Genomic DNA, 21,563 nt, shown 5'->3' with positions numbered 1-21,563 from the left:
AAATGCTCTAGGAAACAGGAGGAAGAAAAGGCCCTTCCCACTTCTTTCAAGAGAGACCTGCTTTCTGTCTCTCATTTTTAGTTTATATTTTTCCTTACAGAAACAACATGCATTCATTCACTAAAGCAATATTGTTTTTTTAACATCCGCGACATGCTCACAAGAATGTGTACACTACTTTTGTCAAGAACCGTGCTGGGAACCTCACATAAATTATGTGAGTTAATTCTTGTAATATCTTAGGAATTGGGTTTTATATATCAATTTTCCTCTGGAGGATTTAGGTGCTGGGCTTTGCCTTTCTGGGGGTAGAGATTCTCCTTGTCTCTTCTGTTTCCTTTCCCTATGACTGATCATTAAAATGACCTTCATATGACTGTACCTCAATATACACAGAAGAAAAGAAAGCAAAGGAGTGGTGAGATTAGTGGTTCTGAGGGGTTTAATGATGGTTTGTTCATTTGTGTTCATGTATTTTGTTAACATGTGGAGCAACCAGTGGGCCCCCAATAGTTGGAGACACTGTGCTTCGAGGAATTTCCTATGCATAGGTTAAAACCAAAAGAGCAAATTTTCACTTATCAAATCTAGGACTTTTGCTCCCTTTTATGTGCATCTGTGTGTCCAGAAAATCTGAGTGCCAGTCCTGGCTGGGCAGCCAGAGGAGTTGCCTTGAACTAAGTTCTCTAAGCAGTTCTCAGGAGGTAGGACCTCTCAGGATGGGAGTGAACGGGAGGAGTGCAAGAGGCAAATTCCATACCTAAGAGGTTATCTGAGAGAATATCTGTTCTGACCATTCTGTTAGACCCTGGAGACCCCAGCTTGGCAGAAGAGACTGCCTTCCAGGGTGCAGATTCTGGAGGCAACTGAGCTCTGTGTGAACGCTTGTGTAAGGCCAGAGGTGTGACATAGAAATCTAGGAAATTTTGAGAGGAGCAGTTTTCGCTAGCACCCTCTAGCTAGTAAGGGGTTCTTACTTTTTGATAGCATGGGGTAGTTGTGGGCAGCAAGTGCCAGCCTCTGTGCAGTTTAGAGACACATGGATTGTGGAGGATGCTGTACTCAGGCCCTGAGGGGCTGTCCACTTCCCTGGGTGTTTGTGCATGCTGGAGGGTTTGGACAGGAAGGAAGAGACAGAAAGAGGCAGAGTAAGGGAAATCAAGTAAGGGGACAGCACGGGATGGTGGTAGGACTGGCTTGTGCTACATATTCCTGTCCAGGCAGGGCTGAGTACTGCAGCTTCTTCTTGTGCACTTAGGGCCATATTGGATTCTGGTTGAGTGTTGAGAGCTCCAAATCGGTAGAGGGACCAATTTGTTGCTGCATGTTTGGATCCTGGGTAAGGGGTGCAAGGATGGTAAGCACTCTTTTGAGCACAGGCGCTTAACTTGGGCAAGAACTTATAGCAGTGCAGGCACAGTGGCGAATGACTTCTGAGGGCAGACTCTGGTCCTACAAGGGGAGGAGCCACACCAAGGTACCCTTCTGAATCACAGGTGTGGATGCCAAGTATCACCTGGCATCTCTGTGGCCCATCTTGGTGCCCAAAGACCCTAAATTCCCTGGAGAAGCCTAGTCCCAAAGACATGATCAGCTGAGGTCCTGCCTCCTCCCAGTGACCCTGATTTTTAAATACTATTTGTATTGCCCAATCCGGACTATAAAACTCATGACTTGTCTTCAGATTTTTTTTCCCATGATTAATTAAAAAATAGCAAAAAGAGGGAACTCCTGGGTGGCTCAGTAGTTGAAGGCCTTTGACTAAGGTTGTGATCCCAGGTCCGGGGATTGAGTCCTGCATAGGGCTCCCTGTAGGGAGTCTGCTTCTCCCTCTGACTATGTCTCTGCCTTTCTGTGTGTTTATCATGAACAAATAAATAAAATCTTAAAAAAAAAAACATTAAAATAGAAATCAACGCTATTAGAAGGAAAGGAAAGGGAAGGAAGAAAAGAAAGAGAAAGAAAGAAAGAAAGAAAGAAAGAAAGAAAGAAAGAAAGAAAGAAAGAAAGAAAGAAAGAAAGAAAGAAAGAAAGAAAGAAAGAAAGAAAGAAAAGGAAGAAAAGAAAGAAAAGAAAGAAATCAACGCTATTTTCCAGAAGAAACAGGACTCAAATTTGCCTAAACCCTAAACACCTGGCAGAGTCCCAGGCCCCGCCCCCACGCCAGCCCCGCCCCAGCCTAGCGTCATTTCCCCCCAACGCCTCATCTCTATGGTTACCACCCGCCTCTGAGGCCCCGCCTCCCCACCCGCGGTCCCCGCGCACGCCTCTTTTCGTTCCGTGCCCCGCCCGGGGCCTGCCTCTTCCCTCTGCGCGTGCGCAGTGCTCTACAGTCTCGGAAGCGGGTTTCGTGGAGCGGAGGCCCGTCTGTGGAGAGTGAGTCTCGTTTTTCTTGTTTAAACCTGCGCCTCGCAGTCCCGCTTCTTCATCTCCGGGGTGCGGAGGGCAGGTAAAATCCCTGCACCACCTCCTCCAGCCCAAGAGAATTCAGACACTCCCTGGGAGACCGGGGGCGGGGGCGGGGGCGGTGCTTCTCTTAGGGTTTGAAATCCGCGAGGTGGTCCGCGCCCTGCTCGGCCCCTAGAGGGCAGCGCCGGCCGGTCCCTCGGAGCAGCGGGCCCTCAGCTGGGCCGGGAGGTTCTGGAGAGCCCAGCCCTTCCCGGGACCCACGCACTTCCCTCACCCCGCGTCCTCCTCAGCCTCCCCCCGTCGGTCCCCGCCTCTGCCCACCTTGTGTTGACGTGGTGACTAACAAGGGCCTGTCTTGACACAGACCGTGCACCCCGCCGTGGATAACGTGCTCTCGTGGGAGGCGGGCATCGTATTACATCCCACTCCTGGGTGGGAGGAACCCGGAGAAGGAGAGGAGCTGTCCACCGTAAAAAAACAAAAGTCAGTCACTTTACTAGCAAGATGAGTTTATTCTGGAAGAAGCAGAGGAATTGCAGTTCGGGACGTGCATGGAGTGGTGAACCATCGTAGGCGAGTGGGGAGAGAAAAGGAAGGTCAGCCTTTTATTTTTAGATGGAAATTGGGGAGGATTGCTTTAATTGGAGAAGAGCAAGAGTTGGTGGCGGTTTTTCAGTGGCTGCAAGTGGTGGTTAGTGCGTTTGTTGCTGAGCAGGATGGGATCTTCTTTTTCGTACAAGCAGAAGAAGAAAATCTGTAAAAAAAAAAAATGCCCTCCTTTGTTAAAATAATTCTTCTTCATGCTGGTAAAGCAAGCTTCAGGGCATGGTACTTGGCTCCCACTTCAGGGCTTCCCTACTCTATTTATTTATTTTTAAAGATTTTATTTATTTATTCATGAGAGACACAGAGAGAGGCAGAGACACAGGCTCTGCCTGGGAGAAGCAGGCTCCATGCAGGGAGCCCGATGCAGGACTCCATCCCAGGACCCTGGGATCACGACCTGGGTGACCTGGGCGAAAGGCAGACGCTCAACCACTGAGCCACCCAGGTGCCCCTCCCTGCTTCATTTTAAATGAGGTTTCCTTATTTATTTTCACAAGACCTGCTGAGAGAATTATAGAAAAATGAACAAAGAAGAATGAGGGAGAACCACAAACAGATGACATTGGGAATAGCAGCAGTGGGAGAAGAGAAGATGGAGAAATTTAGAGTAAGAAGGAAATTTCCAAGGAGATGATGAAGAGCAAAATGTGGAGAAGAGCCCTCGATGTACAGGAGCATGGGTAACAAAGGGGGAGGCCCTTCACAGGCAGTGAGGGGAGAGGTTAAAAGAGTTGGAGTCTTGGCAGGGACGCCTGTGTGGCGGAGTTGTCAAGCATCAGACTCTTGGTACCTTCTCAGGTCATGATCTTAAGGACTTTGGATGGAGCCTCAAGTCCGGCTCCATGCTCAGAAGGGAGGCTTTTCAGGATTCTCCCTCTCCCTCGGCACCCCACCACCACCACCCTGCGCCCTGTCTGTCTCTCTCTAAAATAAATACATCTTGGGGCACCTGAGTGGCTTAGTCAGTTGGCCATCTGCCTTCCCCTCAGGTCATGGATCAAGCCCCACACCGGGCTCCCTGCTCTCAGGGGAGTCTGCTTCTCCCTCTTCCTCTGCCTGCCGCTTCCCTTGCTTGTGCTTGCTCGCTCTCACTTTCTCTCTCTCTCTCTGTCTCTAATAAATAAAATACGTGATCTTAAAAAACAAAAAAGGAGTATGGCAGACAGAGAGTGTGGAGCTGGAGGAAAGGAGGGAGCAATGGGCTACAGGAACAGAGAGAAGAAGCCAACCAAGCTGGGGGTGCCAGACAGTGGGGACAAAGGGAGATTAGCAGAGAAAGAGCACAAAAGGCTTATGCATTTGATAATTATATCAGAAGATAACTTCTATTTGCAATCCTTGTTCAGTGAAGAGGGCAGAGACTTGGGTCACCTTTCTCCCTTTGCCTGGGCTCAGAGCAGAAAAGTGGGGCAAGAAATGACTGTCACTACACGGTGCCTTTTTCTTTTTTTAAAGATTTTATTTATTTATTTATTTGAGAGAGAGAGCACAAGCAGGGGGTGCAGCAGAGGCAGAGGGAGAAGCAGACTCCCCACTGAGCAGGGAGTCCAGTGTGGGTCTCAATCCCAGGACCCTGAGATCATGACCTGAACTGAAGGCAGACTTAACCGACTGAGCCACCCAGGCACCCCTACACTGTGTCTTTAAGGAACATTAAAGTGTTGCTTTTTTGTAATAGCTGTGCTATACTTTACTCTCCCTTATTCATTTATATTTACATCACTTTTCTTTTTGAAACTTGAAATAAATCTTGGTTATTTAAGTTATACTTTTCTATAAAAAATTATTTACTTCTGAAGTAAGCTTTGGAGCCATCCTATAAACAGTCGATGGCATTTTCTAAATATGACCTTGCCTTGCCATTTTAAAAAATTTTGATCTCATATTTCTTTTTAAAAAATTTTTTTTAACTTTCTGCTTTTTAAGTTAATTTTGTCTAGTTCAGGCTGAGATCTGCCAGCTCTCCTCTCTTTGTCATGTATATTGAGAACATTTTATGGTATCTGGTAAGTAATTATAGATTTTTTCCAATGTGTCCTTGGTAAATATGTCGGTCTTCTTTTATCTAAGTGGAACCTGGTTTAATCTTTTACTCTGATACTCAATTTTCTTACATTTTGTGTTGATCTATTGAAACAGTGGGCCATGAGTGGACCAGGTAGATATTCCTCTCAAGTTCCTCTTGTCCACTCTTTGCAAATGTTGAAGAATGGGCTGATTTATTTGGAAATGTCAGCTAACATACCCATCTGATGAGGAAATTTGTGACTATCTTGTTTCTGTAGGTGACCCTCCTACAATGTTTACAGCAGTGATTCCTAGGTGTCCAAAATTCTGTATTTTGTAAATATTTTACTGTGATGTTCTGGAAAAGAGAAATTTATTGCCTGAGATCACTGTGATCATATCTTTAAATAAGTTTCCTAGGGAAGCCTGGCTGGCCCAGTTGGTAGAGCATGCAACTCTTGACCTCAGGATCATGAGTTTGAGCCCCATGTTGGGTTTAGAGATTACTTAAAGAACAGAAAAGTGGGGCACCTGGGTGCCTTTGGCTCAGGTCATGATCCCAGGGTCCTGGGATTGAGTCCTGCATCAGGCTCCCAGCAGGCAGCCTGCTTCTCTCTCTGCCTATGTCTTTGCCTCTCTCTCTGTCTCTTATGAATAAATAAATTGTCTTTAAAAAAAAAAAAAAAAGAAGAGAAAAGAAATAGGTGTCTCCTTTGTTGAGACGTGTGAAATATGGTCCTAGAATTTTTAAGAAAAGTGATGCAGGCAAACCCTGCCCACTGGCCCCATCAGGCCACCATATGAGAATTCAGTTACATCAAGTTCTGCTTACCCAGCGCTGACCTTCTCAGGATAACTTGATGAAATGACTGCCTTGTAGGCCTCCATGAGCCCACCCCAACATGGAGATGATGGACTACACAGAAACGGATTTTGAGCAACACTTAATTGATTAGCAAATTCAATGCATATCTTTGTGTAGCAGTTCTTGGATGGAGTGCCCAGTTGTCATTAGAATTTTAAATAGGGGGCAGTATGTGCCTGGGGAGCTCAGTTAAGCATCTAATTCTTGATTTGGGGTCAGGTTATGATCTCAGGATTGTGAGATGGAGCCCCACAGTGGGTTCCCAACTCAATGTGGAGTCTGCTTGAGATTCTCTCCGCTGTCCCCTCCCCTGTGTACATGCATGCCTGTTCTCTCTCTCTCTCTCTCTCTCAAATGAATAAATAAATCTTAAAAAAAAAAAAAAGAATTTTAAATGGGTCCCAGTCCTCCAAAAGTGAAACATAAAACATTAGTATGGAGGCAGAGACATAGCCTCCAAGTCCTAGACCATCATCATGTGTCTATCTCTGCAGCAGGAGTAAATCTGTAGGCAGACGATGTCACTTGCTGGCACTGAACCCTCTACAGGCCCCCTGTTATCATCAGGACAAAATGCAGATTCCTCACCATCGCTACACAGCCCTGTATGATCAGGGTCTCCAGCCTCATCCTGGGAACTTCACAGTGCACACAGCTCACTCTGCCCCAGTCACATTCATCTTCTCTCTGTTCCCAAATACCAGCCTTTTCTGTCACAAGACCTCATCCCTGCCCTTCCCTTCTGTCTCTAAATCATCTTGGCTCTGGCCCTTTCTCCTCATGTAGGTTTAGGCTCAGCAATGTGTGTCTAGCCTCTCCCACCCATCCTCTGCAGTGCCCTTCCCTGGCCAGCTGCCATGTTCTGCAGGTTGAATTGTCTCCATGTCAATCACCCAATATGAGAAAAACTCTCCTCCTTTGACTGAAGTCTTTCCTGTTTTCCTTCCACTGGAGGGCACACAAGTTGGCTGCCTCACCTTCTCTTGGGGTTGTGTTTAGATGCTAGGGCTCTGGATTGGGCTGAGTAGTCCTCAGGAAGACCAAGGAGCTAGGGCAGGTGATGAGGACAGTGCCCATATTTGTTCTGGAAAATTTAATACATTGATCTAAACCTCCTGTGGCTGCTTATTTTACTCAACATAAGAGCAAAAGGATGTACTGAAGCCTGGAAAGCCCTGTGGACCAGGGGTCCCCAATATTTTACCTGTGGTATCACTGCCCTCTGCCAGTTCCTGGGTTGTCCTTGCTGAGCACATCACAGGGAACAGCTGCATCTTGGGTGAGGGCTTTGCCTTCTAGCAGTTGATCTGCTCAGGGTCGAGGATCCTAATTTCCCTTTTCCTCCTCAAGGTCAGGAGCCTAAGAGGGCACAAAATAGACAGACTGAAGAACTAGAGATTCTTGTAATTTGCTGTGAGTGGGGAGAGGAGGAGACCTGGTGGCCTCTGTTAGGAGAGCTGTGGGCTTCTTTCTCTGACATCCTCATTGGACTCCCATGTTGTCCCCAGTTGCTCACAAGTGTTCCCAGCAGGGCCAACCTCTTGATCTCCATACTGGAGGCCCAGTGGCCCTCAGTGTGTACTTGTGTCCATTATTGCTGCAGAGCCTGTGTCCAGTGGACCCTGTGCCTTAGCCCAGTTCACTCGTGTGCAGGAAGAGGAGAAGATGGAAGTGGCCTAGAGGGTCTGCAGGAGCCATGTGGGAGCAAGTGTGGGCCTCCAGATGGCCCAGTGAATGGTGTGTGCACATGTCCCAGGCTCGGTTGTAGGATCGAAGGATGTGTGAAACTTTGGGAGGGGTGTCTCAGTTCTAGCGGGAGCACCCAGAAGAGGGCTTATAGGTATTTGGGGGGCCTGCATGGGTCCATTCAGGGTGCCGTTGTCACAGCTCAGGTTCCCTGGGACACAGAAGCTGAGACTGAGATTTGCCTGCTGGATTTAACTGGGAGACTCAACATGGCACCCAAGGGAGCATGATGGGAGTGGGCTTAGAGACACATTACTCTATGCTGCGTTCAGAGGGAGGGCTGGCCACAGCAGATGGCACCTTGGTCCTGAGTGCATGGACCCAGGAGGTGCCACCCAGCATCCACTCCACATAGTGACCTCTGTGGGGTCTTTGCAAGAATCATTCATTGACTTTTTGCAAGAATCATTGTCCAATACAGAGGATTTGGAGAAAAGGTCTCAGAGAACCTTCAGGGGATGACTTTGCTATTTTGGATTATTCTGCGTTGCAAGTTAAGAATGATTCAAATCTGTTTTGGGAAATCTAAATGAGAATTTGCAGTGTTTTTGGAAGATGTCGAGGTCTTGTTGGGGTATGTGCATCCTTGTAGACATCTGTTGAGAGGGAGGAGAGTGGTCTGAATGAAGGACTCTAGGCTGGCTGGATGTCTGTCTGTCTTTCTTTTCTTTCTTTTTTTCCTTTTCTTCCTTCCCTTTCCCTTTCCCTTTTTTCCCTTTCCCTTTCCTTTTTTCATGTAAGCTTTATGCCCAACATGCAGCTTGAATTTACAACCCTAAGACCAAGAGTCACATGTTCTCCTGACTGAGCCAGCCTGGTGCCCTGGACTCATGGCTTCCCACTCCCCCCTCTGCTCCTGGTCAGCTCCCCCTACCCTCATGATGAAGACTGTTCCAAGGACAAACAAGACCCATACATATTTCAGTCCCCCATAAGAAGGCCACGCCAGAGGATGTACCAACATCACTGTGGGCCTGAGATTGTTCCCCAGTTGCCAGCCCCACTCAACATCTCAGGACCATATGGCATCCTTCCTCCACTGCATCTTCAATTTGTACATCTCAGGAATCATCTCAGTCCATATACACAGAGGGAGATTTTGCCCATCTTTCACATGCGCATGCACCCCCCTCAAAGCTTTGTACTCACTGTCTTCTTGCATTTCTAAAACAAAACATTCTGTTAACTAATTTCACTGCTAGTTAAAACTCTTTTCTGTAATCCCTTTCCTTTTTTTTTTTTTAATGTTTCAAGTGTTTATTTAAATTCTAGTTAGTTAACCTGCAGTGTTAGGTTAACTCCACCTACAGTGGAGTATTAGTTTCAGGAGTAGAATTTAGTGACTCATCTCTTACATACAACACCCAGTGCCCCTCACAAGTGCCCTCCTAGATCCCCATCATCCATTTAATTTAGCCCATTCCCTTCCCACCTTCTGCTCCCTTCCAGAACCCAAGCCGCTGAAAGTTGGCTTTTACTGTCTTCATATCTTGTCTCCACTTGTCATAGGAACCCCATCCGGTCAAGCCTTCAACAATCACTATGCCCCTGAGACTTTCTCTTTCAGAATCACCAGGGACCCCATTTCTCAGCCCAGGATTGAATCTCCTGGCTTCATCCTGCTTTTCCTGTCAGAAGCAGGTGGCACATGAGACCACTCTCTCTTCCTTGACACATTTTTCCTTGGTTTGAGGACATCCTACTAACCTTGACTACTCTACCTACCTTTTGGTTTTCCTGATCACTTCTCACCTTCCCTGCTGGTATCTGCTGAACTGCCTGGTCTCTGAGTGTGGGGCACCCCACAGCTTAATCCTTGTACCTCTTCTCTGTCTACCCCCTGCCTTTCCTCATCACCTCATCTCCTGGCTCTCAACATCACCTGCATATGTCCCAGTTTCCCCTCTCCTCCAGACTTCTGCCCTGAACTCCATCCCATGTCCAGCTGCCTCTACATCTCTGCTGGAACACCTGGGGCATGTCCATCTTATTTGTGCAGAACTGGCTCAAGCTCCCCCAGTCACCCTCCTCCTGCACCCCCCACATCTAGGTTAAGGGTGACCCTGTACTTCCTGAGGCCTAAATGCACATCTTGGCGTGATTCTAAGTATAAGATACTATATTATTTGTAAATGTTTTAATGTATAAGATGAAAAAAGTTTGATGTTTGCTTAAAGTGAGAGGAGGAATACATGTTTTCTAAACCTGCTTTCAAGATGTGAGAGGCAAATGTTGGAAGACCACGCCCTTCCCCATCTGCTACCCCAGCTGCCTCTCTGACCTCCTCTCCTGCTGGTCCCCTCCTCACCCTGCTGCAGCCATGCTGGCCTCTTCCCCTTCCTCGGGGCCAGGCTTGCTCCTGCCTCAGGGCCCTCCCAGGACCTATCCCTCTGCCTGGGACTGTCTGGCTCCTCAGATGCAGGTGGCAAACAGCGTCCTCCCTCGATTCCTCGATCTGATACTATCTTCTCTGATACCCCTTGATTCCCTCCCTGTTTCCTCTGCCCCTTTCCCTTCCGGGTGTGGGCCCTGGTGACAACAGGCTCCCGGGGAGACCAGAGCCAGAAGGTGGGAAGTGTCTGGGCTGGCCTGTGTGCTCCACCCAGCTGCACCCTGGATGGCTGAGTCGTTTTGCAGATACCATTCTTGTGCCCTCTCCCAGAGATTCCCCTTCCATTGGTCAGGGGTGTGGGGGGATAGGGCCCAGCCTCAGTTCTAGTAAAGTGTCCCAGGTACTCCTGATGGGTCTCCAGCATTGAGCAGCAAAGCCCTGGGTCCTCCATTTCTGAGGCTCCTGATCCAGGAAGCAGCTCCTGATCCAGGGAGAGGGGAGGGGGCCCTGCTCTGTGTGGGGTGTGGTCAGGACGGGTCTATGACCTGGAGGGGAGTGTGGGTCCAGCCCAGGTCCCCACTGCTGCAGTGAGGGGGGGACTTCCCCAGGGCAGGGGCCAGTTGTGAAGAATGTGCTGGGAACACTTGTGTTGGTGTCTGGAGGGGTTCATGGTCCCTGAGTCTCCTCCTGTGGCAGTGGCAGCAGGGACTAGTTATCTCCCCAGGGAGAGGTCTTCCTGTGTGAGGTTGTGGTACAGGAAGGACAGAGATTGATTCTAAGCATTCAGCTGCATATTCTTGACCCTCAGGACTGAATTCTCAAGACTGATCTTGTCTGAGGAAGAAGGAGGAAGGGAGGAGTCAGGCATGGCTGTTTGTCAGGTAAAGTCATATTGTTGGTTGTTTTTCCATCTCTCCCTCCTACTGTGCCCTTCTCTTCTTGGACTCACTCATCTTCTCTGACTCTGATGTGTCCACCTGAGCTGTGTGTGTCCACACTCCCCAGGCCTTCCCTCAGTCCCTCTCCTCTCCACATAGATTCCATCTCATGGTGCCCCAGTGATGTAGAGCCTGTGAGGAAGCCCTTTTCTGTCATGGAGAGACGAATCCTCTTATTTCAGTACATTTAAGTGTATATATATGTGTGTGCATGAATGCATGGATGTGCAAGCCCATAGTTTTTAAAAAGACATTATTAGTACTTCATAAGTAAATTATTGTTGAAGAATTTTCTTACAAAATTTCCATAGCTATACACTTTTTCTACACTAACACGAGTTAAATAGTATAAGAAGAGTGACTTTTATGTGCACATGTATGCATATATAATGATCTCTATGTTGGTAGCCTTAAACTTGTTTCAAATTGTCTCAGGGAGCCCTCTGTCAGTTTACTTTTGATGCTGTCTGTTATAGATGTTTAATTGTTTAGGTTCATTCCAGAGCCTAAACATCTAGGTTCAGATGCTTGTTCTGCCATTTCTTAACATTTGACCTTGGGTGGGTTTCCAGGAATCACAGGGGTCTCCTCAGGAAGATGGGAACAGATCTGTCTTTAACAATTGATGCTGTTACAATTAGTTCCTGTGAAGCATTTAACATAATGCCTAGCACTTAGTTCGTGTAAAACATTTAGCATAATGCCTACCACATGGGAAGTATTCAGGACTCTTATTCATTACTGTTGCTATCATTATCACAGTTTCTAGATTCTGGCCTCTAAAGCCATGTGGACCTTGTCATCTCTGAAGATAACCACTCATGCTGTAGCTCATTCATTTATTGATATCATTCATTATGTACAACATGATAAGTAACACTTCTTATAATCATGTGTTGGTTTTCTATTTTTTAAAAGTTTATTTTTTTTAGTAATTTCTACACCCAATGTGGGGTTCAAATTCAACCCCAAAATCAAGAGTCACATGCTTCTCTGACTGAGCCAGCCAGGCACCCCTGATTTTGTATTTTTATATTTTTTATATTGTCCACAAAAATGAAAAAAGCCATATTGATTGAGAGACCTTCCTAACCGCTTATGGAAAAGTATAATAGAGCAAAATAAGGGTCACATAACTTGCTCAGGACTACCTTATGTGTTGGGACGCCTGGGTGGCTCAGCGGTTGAGCGCCTGCCTTCAGCCCAGGGCATGATCCTAGAATCTTGGGATCGAGTCCCACATCAAGCTCCCTGCATGGAGCCTGCTTCTCTCTCTCTGCCTAGGTCTCTGCCTCTCTCTGTGTCTCAGGAATAAATAAATAAAATCTTGAAAAAAAAAAAAAAAAGGAATACCTTATGTGGATCTGTGAGAACACCCACTTCATCTGAATTGATCCTTATACATCTCTCCTCTTTTCATATATGTGAAGATAAGAACTCTCTCCATAGCTCCTTGGTGAAATGTGTTCTCATTTCAGGGATGGTTGACCTTCAGGGACGTGGCCATAGAATTCTCTGAGGAGGAGTGGGAGTGCCTGGACCCTGCTCAGAGGGCCTTGTACAGGGACGTGATGTTGGAGAATTATAGGAACCTGGTCTCTCTGGGTGAGGATAATGTCCCTTCAGCAGTGGGGATCTGCCCTTGGGTATCTTTGCATTTTCCTTTGTTTGCCTCATGGGAGCCCCTGCCCTGCTTGATTGAGATTGAAGCCTTGTTGATGCAGAAATGAATGGGGCATCTGGACTTTACATTTACACTTTCTTCAGATGATCTGCGCACTTAATCAGGCAGGTGCCAGAGCTTAAGTATGCATAAAACCTTATGAAAAACTTAAAATATCCAGTTCCATTTTTTTCTACCCCCAGTGCTATTGATTCACTAGTTCTCAGAGGACATCAAAACATTTGTATAAACTATTCTTTAAGTATTCAGAGGATATTCAGTGGCTGGATGAATTTTTGAAATTATTTTTCAGCTTTACTGAGGTATAATTGATGAAGAAAATTGTAATATAAAGTGTACACCATGATGATTTGAAATACACATATATTGTGCAAGGATTTCCATAATCAGGTCAACACACATTACCTCACTTGTTTTCTTTTTCTTTCATCTTTTTTTTTTTTTGGTGAGAACACTTAAGTTCTATTCTCTTAGCAAATTTCAATTATATTATCAACTCTAGTCACTAGTTGTACACTAGCTTCTCAGACCTTATTCACCACATTGCTGAAATTTTGTCCCCTTTTATTAGCATCTCCCCTCTGCCTCACCCTCAGCAGCCATGCATCCTACCTTGTTTCTTTTTTTTTTTTAATGATAGTCATACAGAGTGAGAGAGAGAGGCAGAGACACAGGCAGAGGGAGAAGCAAGCTCCATGCACCGGGAGCCCGACGTGGGATTCGATCCTGGGTCTCCAGGATCGCGCCCTGGGCCAAAGGCAGGCGCCAAACCGCTGCGCCACCCAGGGATCCCTCCTACCTTGTTTCTAAACGTGACTCCTTCCCTTGTCATCATGCTCCCTTCCTGCTAAATATCTTCCATTTTTTGCTCCACAGCTGTACTATAATTACTTCAGTTAAGATTGGGACAGCCTGATGGTTTTTGCCATGTCAGTTCCTTCTTTATTTCTAAGGTCAGAATTCTAACTGTCCTGGTACATTTATCTTCCCATAGATTGGCACATACAGTTGCTTCTCTCATTTGCTCATTACTTCCTGCCCTCCACTCTTGACCTTCCTTCCATATGGTCTTTCTTTACATGGTTCCTCAATCTGGATGGACGACACTATTGCTTACTAGCATATTGATTTTGTACTCTTGAACACCCTGATTGTACCTTATTCCCAAAGGACCCTTCACCAGCCACACTACTCTCACTGTATAAGAAAAGATCCCTGTTTATCCATCGTATCATTGTCTCAGGACAGTACGGAAATCCATATATGCAGAGAGGGACAGGGTACTTAGGATGGCTGAGTGCCACTCTTAGCAACATAACACAGCTCTGGTGTCTCCATCGAAGTATTTATTTCTGAGCTCATGATCTTTACTGTGACTTACAGGCAGTCCTGCATAAGAACACATTGTCTGAACCTGCAGGCCCAGGTCAATCCTGTTTCTCTAACTTACTTTCTCTATAGATAGAGGTTAGAAACAGAAACCCCGTGTGTCTACTGTCCCTATTTTAAAAATAGTGATAATTTGGGGGTACTTGGGTGTTTCAGTCAGTTAAGGATCCAACTCTTGATTTTGGCTCATGCCTTGATCTCAGAGTCATGAGTTCAAGCCCTGCATCGGGCTCCACACAGGGCATGGAGCCTGCTTTAAAAAAAAAAATAGCAACAATTTACCTCAAGGCTTTTTTTTTTTTTTAAGATTTTATTTATTTGAGAGAGAGACACACAGCACACTAATGAAAAGAGAGGAAAAGGGAGAAGGAGAAGTAGACTCCCTGCAGGAAGCCTGGTAGCAACATGGGGCTCGATCCTAGAATCCCGGGGATCATGACCTGAGCCGAAGACAGACACCTAACTGGCTGAGCCACCAGGTGCCTCTTACTTTGAGACTTTTAACCATGTTAGCACTATTAGAAGGTTTAGAATATTCCATGTTTTATAGTAAAGTCTCAGAAATTCCTTTGTTTAGTAAGATATAGCAACCTTCTGTCACGATTTTAAGCAGTTGGTCTTTTGCCTGTGTCTTGGTTCAGCCTGCCATAACAAATACCATAAACCAGATGGCTTAACTGGTAGAAATTTATATCTCATAATCCTGGAGACTGGCATGATTAGTGCTAGTCAGTTCAATTCCTGATGAGCATTCTCTTTCTGGTTTAGAACACTGTCTTGCTGTGTCTTTGCATGGTGGAAAGAATGAGAAGTAGCAAATACCCCTCTCTCTTCTGATAACAGCCCTAATCCCATTCACAGTACTCCACCCTCATGACCTGGTTACCAGCAAAGACCCCACCTCCAACACCATCGTGTTGGGGTGGACACAGGCTTTCAGAGCATGCAGCCTGCATTATATTTTGTATGTTTTTATTCTGTAGTTTTGTCCAGTGTTTGATCTGACCTTAGTTAATAAGTTTTTCATGCACAAGCTCTTTATTACATATAGTTTGTGTCCAATGAACTAGAAAATTAAAGAACACTGCATAGATAGGGAATTGCTCTATTGCTTTGCTGTTACATAACTGCAGGCATAAAATCATAATTATGGTTTATGGGGCGCCTGGTTTGCTCAGTCGGTGGAGCCTTTGAGTCATGGGTTCAAGGCCCACGTTGAGAAGAAGATCACTTAAAAAAAAAATCATACTTGTGATTTCTGACTCTTTCCCTAGTTACTCTTCTTTATAATATTAAGTGTTTAACTGACTTGGTACTTCAAAAGTGAGTGGTCTTAATACAAATTCCAGTTCTAATACTGTGTGCTGGTCTAGAATAGAAGCCTTTTTTTCTTAGAAGAGATTTGTTAAGAATTACACAAACTATAATTTTGTATAATTGTGGTTACTTATTATTTCTGTCCTGGTTTCAGTACAGGTTACTAGAATATTAATTTTCATGATTTGTGGACGATGATTTTTCTGAATGTATAATGCAACACCACTTGTTAACGTTAAAAGATGGCCATTCCAAGTGAATATAGTTTTATAACCAGTATTCAGAAAAATACTTTTCTAACATTGTTGGATTAAATGCTTCCTCACTTCCTCAGTGCTGCTACAGTTCTCCAATTCCAAATTACCATTTACTAGATTACTCATTAGATAAGTTTGTTTGGGATTATTTACCATTAGAGTATGTCATGCTATGCTTTAGCATGAGTACACAATAAATATGCAGTAAATATATATAGTTTTTTATCTCTTCAAATATGAAATAGCCATATATTTTCTGTGAAGTGGTATGTGATAGAAAAATACCCCTTCTTTTTTTTTTTTTTTTTTTTTTATTTATAGAGACACAGAGAGAGAGGCAGAGACACAGGCAGAGGGAGAAGCAGGCTCCATGCAGGGAGCCTGATGTGGGACTCGATCCGGGGTCTCTGGGATCACGCCCTGGGCTGGAGGTGGAGCTAAACCCGCTGAGCCACCAGGGCTGCCCAAAAATACCTCTTCTTTCAGGGCTGGCATAAGTTTGGCACACTGATTCTTTTTTTTTTTTTTTTTTTGGCCATTGATTATTGAAAGTAGGCTTCTCTAAAATTAATTTGAATTACATGTAATCACCCTTTTATGTTAAAGGATCCTATTTCTTTTGTGTTCCTAAAAATTGAAGAACACAATTCCATTTCATAACTGATTAAAATATGTAATACTTTTGGTATAATGTGTTTTTCAGTATAGAATTTTTCTGTAATTTATGGGAAACCTGTGGTTCTTTATATCTTGTAGATATCACTCCCAAATGTATGATCAAGAAATTACCACCAAAAGACAACAGTAACATAGGGGAAGTATTGCAGGCAGTTATATTGGAAAGACATAAAAGCTGTGACACGGAAGATTATATCTTCAGAGCAATCCAGAAAAATATTCATGACTTTGAGTGTCAGTGGAGAGATGGTGATAGAAATTACAAAGCAGTGCTTGTGACCCTTAACAAAAATCTCACTGGTGGAAGAGTTCAATGTGGTAGAAGAGATGAAGGAAATAAGCCAATGGAAAACAGATTTGGACTAAGCTTCCAGTCACATCTGACTGGAGTGCAGGTACTTCAAACTGAAGGGAAAATATATGAATGTCACCAAGTTGAGAAGTCTGTCAGCAATGGTTCTTCCATTTCACTACGTCCAAGAATTATTCCTAGTGTCCAAACCAACATTTCTAATGAACATGGGAATGATTTCTTGCATTCTGCATTACTCACACCAGACCAGAAAGCACACATTAAGGAAAAACCTTATGAACATGATGAGTGTGACAAAGCAGTTAATCCCACTTTACACCTCAGTAGACTTCAGATGATCCATACAGGAGAGAAACCATATAAATGTGATGTATGTGGGAAAGTCTTCAGTCACAACTCACACCTTGCATGTCATCGAAGAATCCACACTGGAGAGAAACCTTACAAATGCATTGAATGTGGCAAGGTCTTCAGTCGCAATTCACACCTTGTACGTCATCACAAAATTCATACTGGAGAGAAACCTTACCACTGCAATGAGTGTGGCAAAGCCTTTAGTGAGTGTTCAGGTCTTACTAACCATCAAGTAATCCATACTGGAGAGAAACCTTACAAATGTAATGAATGTTGCAAGGTCTTCAGTCAGAGTTCAGGCCTTGCAAGTCACCGAAGAATTCATACTGGAGAGAAACCGTACAAATGTAATGAGTGTGGCAAAGCCTTTACGTATAGCTCACAACTCACTAACCACCAGGTAATCCATACTGGTGTGAAACCTTACAAATGTAATGAGTGTGGCAAAGCCTTTAATCAGAGCTCACATCTCACTAGACATCAGATAATCCACACAGGAGAGAAACATTACAAGTGTGATGAATGTGGGAAAGTCTTTAGTTATGATTCACACCTTGCACGTCATCGCAGGATTCATTCTGGAGAGAAACCTTACCAGTGTAATGAGTGTGGCAGAGCCTTTAGTATGTATTCAAGCCTTACTTATCATCAGGTAATCCACACTAGAGAGAAACCTTACAAATGTAATGAATGTGGCAAGGTCTTCAGTCAGAGTTCAAGCCTTCCTAGTCATCGGAGAATTCATACTGGAGAGAAACCATACAAATGTAATCAGTGTGGCAGATCATTTATTCAACGCTCAAACCTCACTAGACATCAGATGATTCATACTGGAGAGAAACCATATAAATGTAATGTATGTGGAAAAGTCTTCACTCAAAATTCAAGCCTTGCAAGTCATCTGAGAATTCATACTGGGGAGTAACAAATGTAGTGAATGTGACAAAGCCTTTATTATAATTTCAAGCATGAATTGACATTAGAGAGTCCACACTGAAGAGAAATCATAAATGTAACATATGTGGCAAAGAACTTACATAGGCTCACAACTCATTAGACATCGGAATATACATCTATGATGAAACCACATTAATGTAATGTGCATGCTAAGGCTTTTACCCATGAATCAAAACTGCAGAACATTACAGGACTCATACTGGAGAGTAACCTTACAATGTAATGAATATGAAGGCTTTTTGTCAAATATTCATGCCTTTGATATCATGCAAATATTTATACTAGAGGAAAACCTACAAATTTACTGGACATATAAAGGCCTTTAAAGCAACAGTATATCCTGGGGATTCATCAATTCATAATAGAACAAATAGTTCATAATAGGAAGAAGTCTTACAAATGTAATGAATATTTTTATATTTCTTCCATGAGTTTCACAACAGAATCCACATCAGAGAATTCTTTTGAGGAATAAAATGACTAAGTCTCAAGTTCTCTCAATTTCACCTGAGATAGTACATACTGCAGATTTTTTTTAAATACAGCATACCACAGAATAAAGCTAAAATGGATTAAAACACCTGATGGGAAGAAAGATACATAAAGATATAGCAAAGATACATAGATCCCGAAGATATTATTCCATGGTATCTTTTCTAAGTCTTTTCTAGTTTAAAGTATTGTTTTACATTTTACATGTAAAGTTGTGATCGTTTTTGAGCTAATATTTGTACAGGTGTGAAGTTTTTGCAGAGATTCTTTTTTTTCCCCTCTCCAGTATGGGAAATCAACTGGTCCCACATCTTTTTTTTTTTTTTTTTTTTTTTTTTTAAATTCTCTCTTCACTTAATTTCCTTGGTACCTTTGACAAAGCTCAGTTGGAAGTACTTGTGTGGGGCCATTTTTGGGTTCTCTATTCTTTTACATTGATCCCTATGTTTCTTACCCCACAAATACAATGTAGTCTTGACTTCACTGTATTAGAAATATTGAATGATTCCAGCGACCTTATTCTTTTTCAGATGTTTTTGCTATTGTACTTCCTTTGCCTTTCCTTATAAATTTTAGAATAATCTTGTTTCTGTCTATATCTTGATAGAAATTGCATTAAACCTGTGTGTCAATTTGCAATCATTTGACATCATTTCTATGTTTTATCTTCCAATGACTGTGGTATATCTCTATTTGTGTGATCTTTTATAGATTTTTAGCATCAAGATCCTGCTGGTGTTTTTTTAAATTAACCTATGTTTGTACTTTTCCCTTTTTGAGCAATCACACACATTGTGTTTTTGATTTGTTTCCATGTGTTACTTGCTACTGTGAGGCAATAAGAATTTTAAAAGATTATATTTATTTATTTAAAGAGAGCATGGATGGAGAGAGGGGCATAGGGAAGGGAAGAAAGACGATCTCAAGCAGACTGCACTGAGCATAGAGCCTGAAATGGGGCTTAGTCTCACCCCATGTCATGCTTAGTCGTGAGATCATGACCTAAGCCAAAATCAAGAGTCAGACACTTAAGCAACTGAGCCACCCTGGCACCCCAAGGTAGAATTTTTTTTAATGTTGGTCTTGTGTCCTCAGAATTTACTCATTTCACAGGGCACCTGGCTAGCTCAGTTGGAAGAGCATGCAATGCTTGATCTCTGGGTCATGAGTTCAAGTACCGCATTGGGTGTAGAGATCACTAAAAAATAAACTTAAAAAAAAAGAACTGACTAATGTCACTTTATATATTTACAGGTTCTTTGGGCTTTTCTATGTATACTGTTTCATTAGTTTCCTAATGTGGCTGTAAGAAATTACCACAAACTAAATGGATTAAAACAATAAAATTCTCTTACACTATTCAATTTAAGACCTCTAAAATGGATCCACAGCACTGTTAAACTTCTTGATATTCCAGCGAAGAATATGTTTTCTTGCACTTTCCAAGTTCTGGAAACTGCTTATATGCTTTGCTTCATGGCCTACTTCTACCAAGGTAGTATCTTGATATCTGTCCATCCTGGTTCTGTCAGAGCAACAACTTCTCTAAGTCTCCAATTCCAACTGGCATCTTTGTCACATCCTGATTATATCATGTCTATCAGATAATCCAGGATCATCTCCCACCTCAAGATCCTTAACTAGGGCACATTTGCAAACTCCCTTTTGACAAAGAATGTAATCCTCACCGTTTACAGAGATGATATACCTATCTTTTGTGTGTGTTGGGGGGTGGGGTGCATTCATCCTACTGCAACTACATAACCTTCCATGGATGGGTACGCTATTACACCTTCCTTTCTGGTCTCCACTTTTCTGTCCTTAATTTAATTGGCTTTAGCTTATATTGACTAGCAGGGATAATAGGACATTGACACCTTATCCCCAATCTCTGTGGAGGAATTATTCAGTCTTTCACCATTAAGCCTGATGTTCACTGTATAATAAGGTTTTATAGCTGTTCTTTATTGAGTGGAGGAAGTTTCCCTCTATAGGTTGAGTTCCTTGTATAGTTTGAATATTAACACCCTAGATATATAGTGTGCAAATATTTTCTCCTAGAGATTGCCTTTTCATTTTTTTTTTTTAAGATTTTGTTTACTCATGAGACACAGAGAGAGAGAGAGGCAGAGAGACAGGCAGAGGGGGAAGCAGGCTCCATGCAGGGAGCCCGACATAGGACTCGATCCCGGGTCTCCAGGATCACACCCTGGGCTGAAGACAGTGGTAAACCATTAAGCCACTTGAGCAGCCCTGCCTTTTCGTTCTTGATGGATTCTTCTGCTGTGCAGAGACTTTTAAGAATTTTTTATTTTATTTTTTTACTTATTTGAAAGAGGGAGAGAACATACCAGAGAGAAACCACAAGTGGTGAAAGGGAGAAGCAGACTCCCTGCTGAGTAGGATGTCCAACTCAGTGCTCGACACAGGGCTCCATCCCAGGACCCTGAAATCATAACCTGAGCCAAAGCAGACACTTAACTGAATGAGCTACCCATGCACCCCTGTGCAGAAACTTCATAGTTCAATGTGGTCACACCCATCCATTTTAGCTTGTTTCTCCCTGTGCTTTTGGTGTCAAATTCAAGAATTATTCCACAGGCCAATGTCAAGAAATTTTTCCCATTTTTTTTCTAGGAGTTTTACAGTTTTCAGGTCTTGCACTTTACATTTTTGATACCTTTTCTAGTTGATTTTATGTGTGGTGAGATAAAGGTCCATTTTCAACTTCTGCATGTGAATAAAGAATCCAATTCATCCTGCACCATTTATCAAAGAGACTATCTTTTCCCTGGTGTGTGTTTTGGCACCAGTTATGCATATCGGTTGGCTATAAATATGTGAGATTATTTCTCCTCTGTCTAACTGGGGTCTTGTAGGACCTAATAGAGAATTATCAGTCCAGTTTCCCTCTAAAATAGCCTTAAGGAATTGGGCTCTCTCACCCCTCCCATTTGCCTCATCCTTACGTTGTCCTTTCTCAGAACTGCTTAGAATGGGGTTGGTGGGGGGTTGCTCCTGCCCATCAATTGCCAGGCACCTAGATGCAAATAAAGGAGTACAAAGAACTTAAAATTTGGTAAGTGAATTTGTAGAGTTTTTGTTGCTTTTGTTGTTATAACCTATGTTCTAAGAGATCCTTGTAGCACCAAGTCTTCTATTCCTAGAAAGTCCACGGGTTGCTCCACATGTCAAAAATAGAAGTCATGAATGCAAATG

General features: G+C 43.5%; 2 protein-coding genes across 11 annotated transcripts in view; one reads left to right on the top strand and one right to left on the bottom strand.

Annotated features, from left to right (window-relative positions):
• Positions 1–2,245: 2,245 nt before the first annotated feature.
• LOC106558995 (zinc finger protein 347-like) lies at positions 2,246–18,986 on the top strand. Its single transcript, XM_038527960.1, has 6 exons — positions 2,246–2,376; positions 2,774–3,005; positions 3,513–3,695; positions 10,774–10,846; positions 12,382–12,508; positions 16,307–18,986. The coding sequence occupies exons 3-6, from the start codon at positions 3,646–3,648 to the stop codon at positions 17,818–17,820; spliced, it is 1,764 nt and encodes a 587-aa protein (XP_038383888.1). The 5' UTR covers positions 2,246–2,376; positions 2,774–3,005; positions 3,513–3,645; the 3' UTR covers positions 17,821–18,986.
• The window catches only part of LOC102156858, a 43,811-nt gene continuing 25,145 nt past the window's right edge, over positions 2,898–21,563 (bottom strand). For 5 of the 10 annotated variants that reach the window (XM_038527991.1, XM_038527985.1, XM_038527987.1 and 2 more), the window contains one exon: positions 20,455–21,384. In XM_038527991.1, the coding sequence (XP_038383919.1) occupies positions 21,099–21,384 (286 nt within the window). In that variant the 3' untranslated portion in view covers positions 20,455–21,098. Of the gene's footprint in view, positions 3,164–7,091; positions 7,247–20,454; positions 21,385–21,563 lie in introns of those variants that run through there. The other 5 variants (XR_005354484.1, XM_038527988.1, XM_038527989.1 and 2 more) reach the window with 2 other exon arrangements.

The sequence above is a fragment of the Canis lupus genome, chromosome 1 (genome assembly GCF_011100685.1).
Source record: "Canis lupus familiaris isolate Mischka breed German Shepherd chromosome 1, alternate assembly UU_Cfam_GSD_1.0, whole genome shotgun sequence".
Taxonomy (NCBI): Eukaryota; Metazoa; Chordata; class Mammalia; order Carnivora; family Canidae; genus Canis; species Canis lupus.
This window is presented reverse-complemented; position numbering and strand designations above follow the sequence as displayed.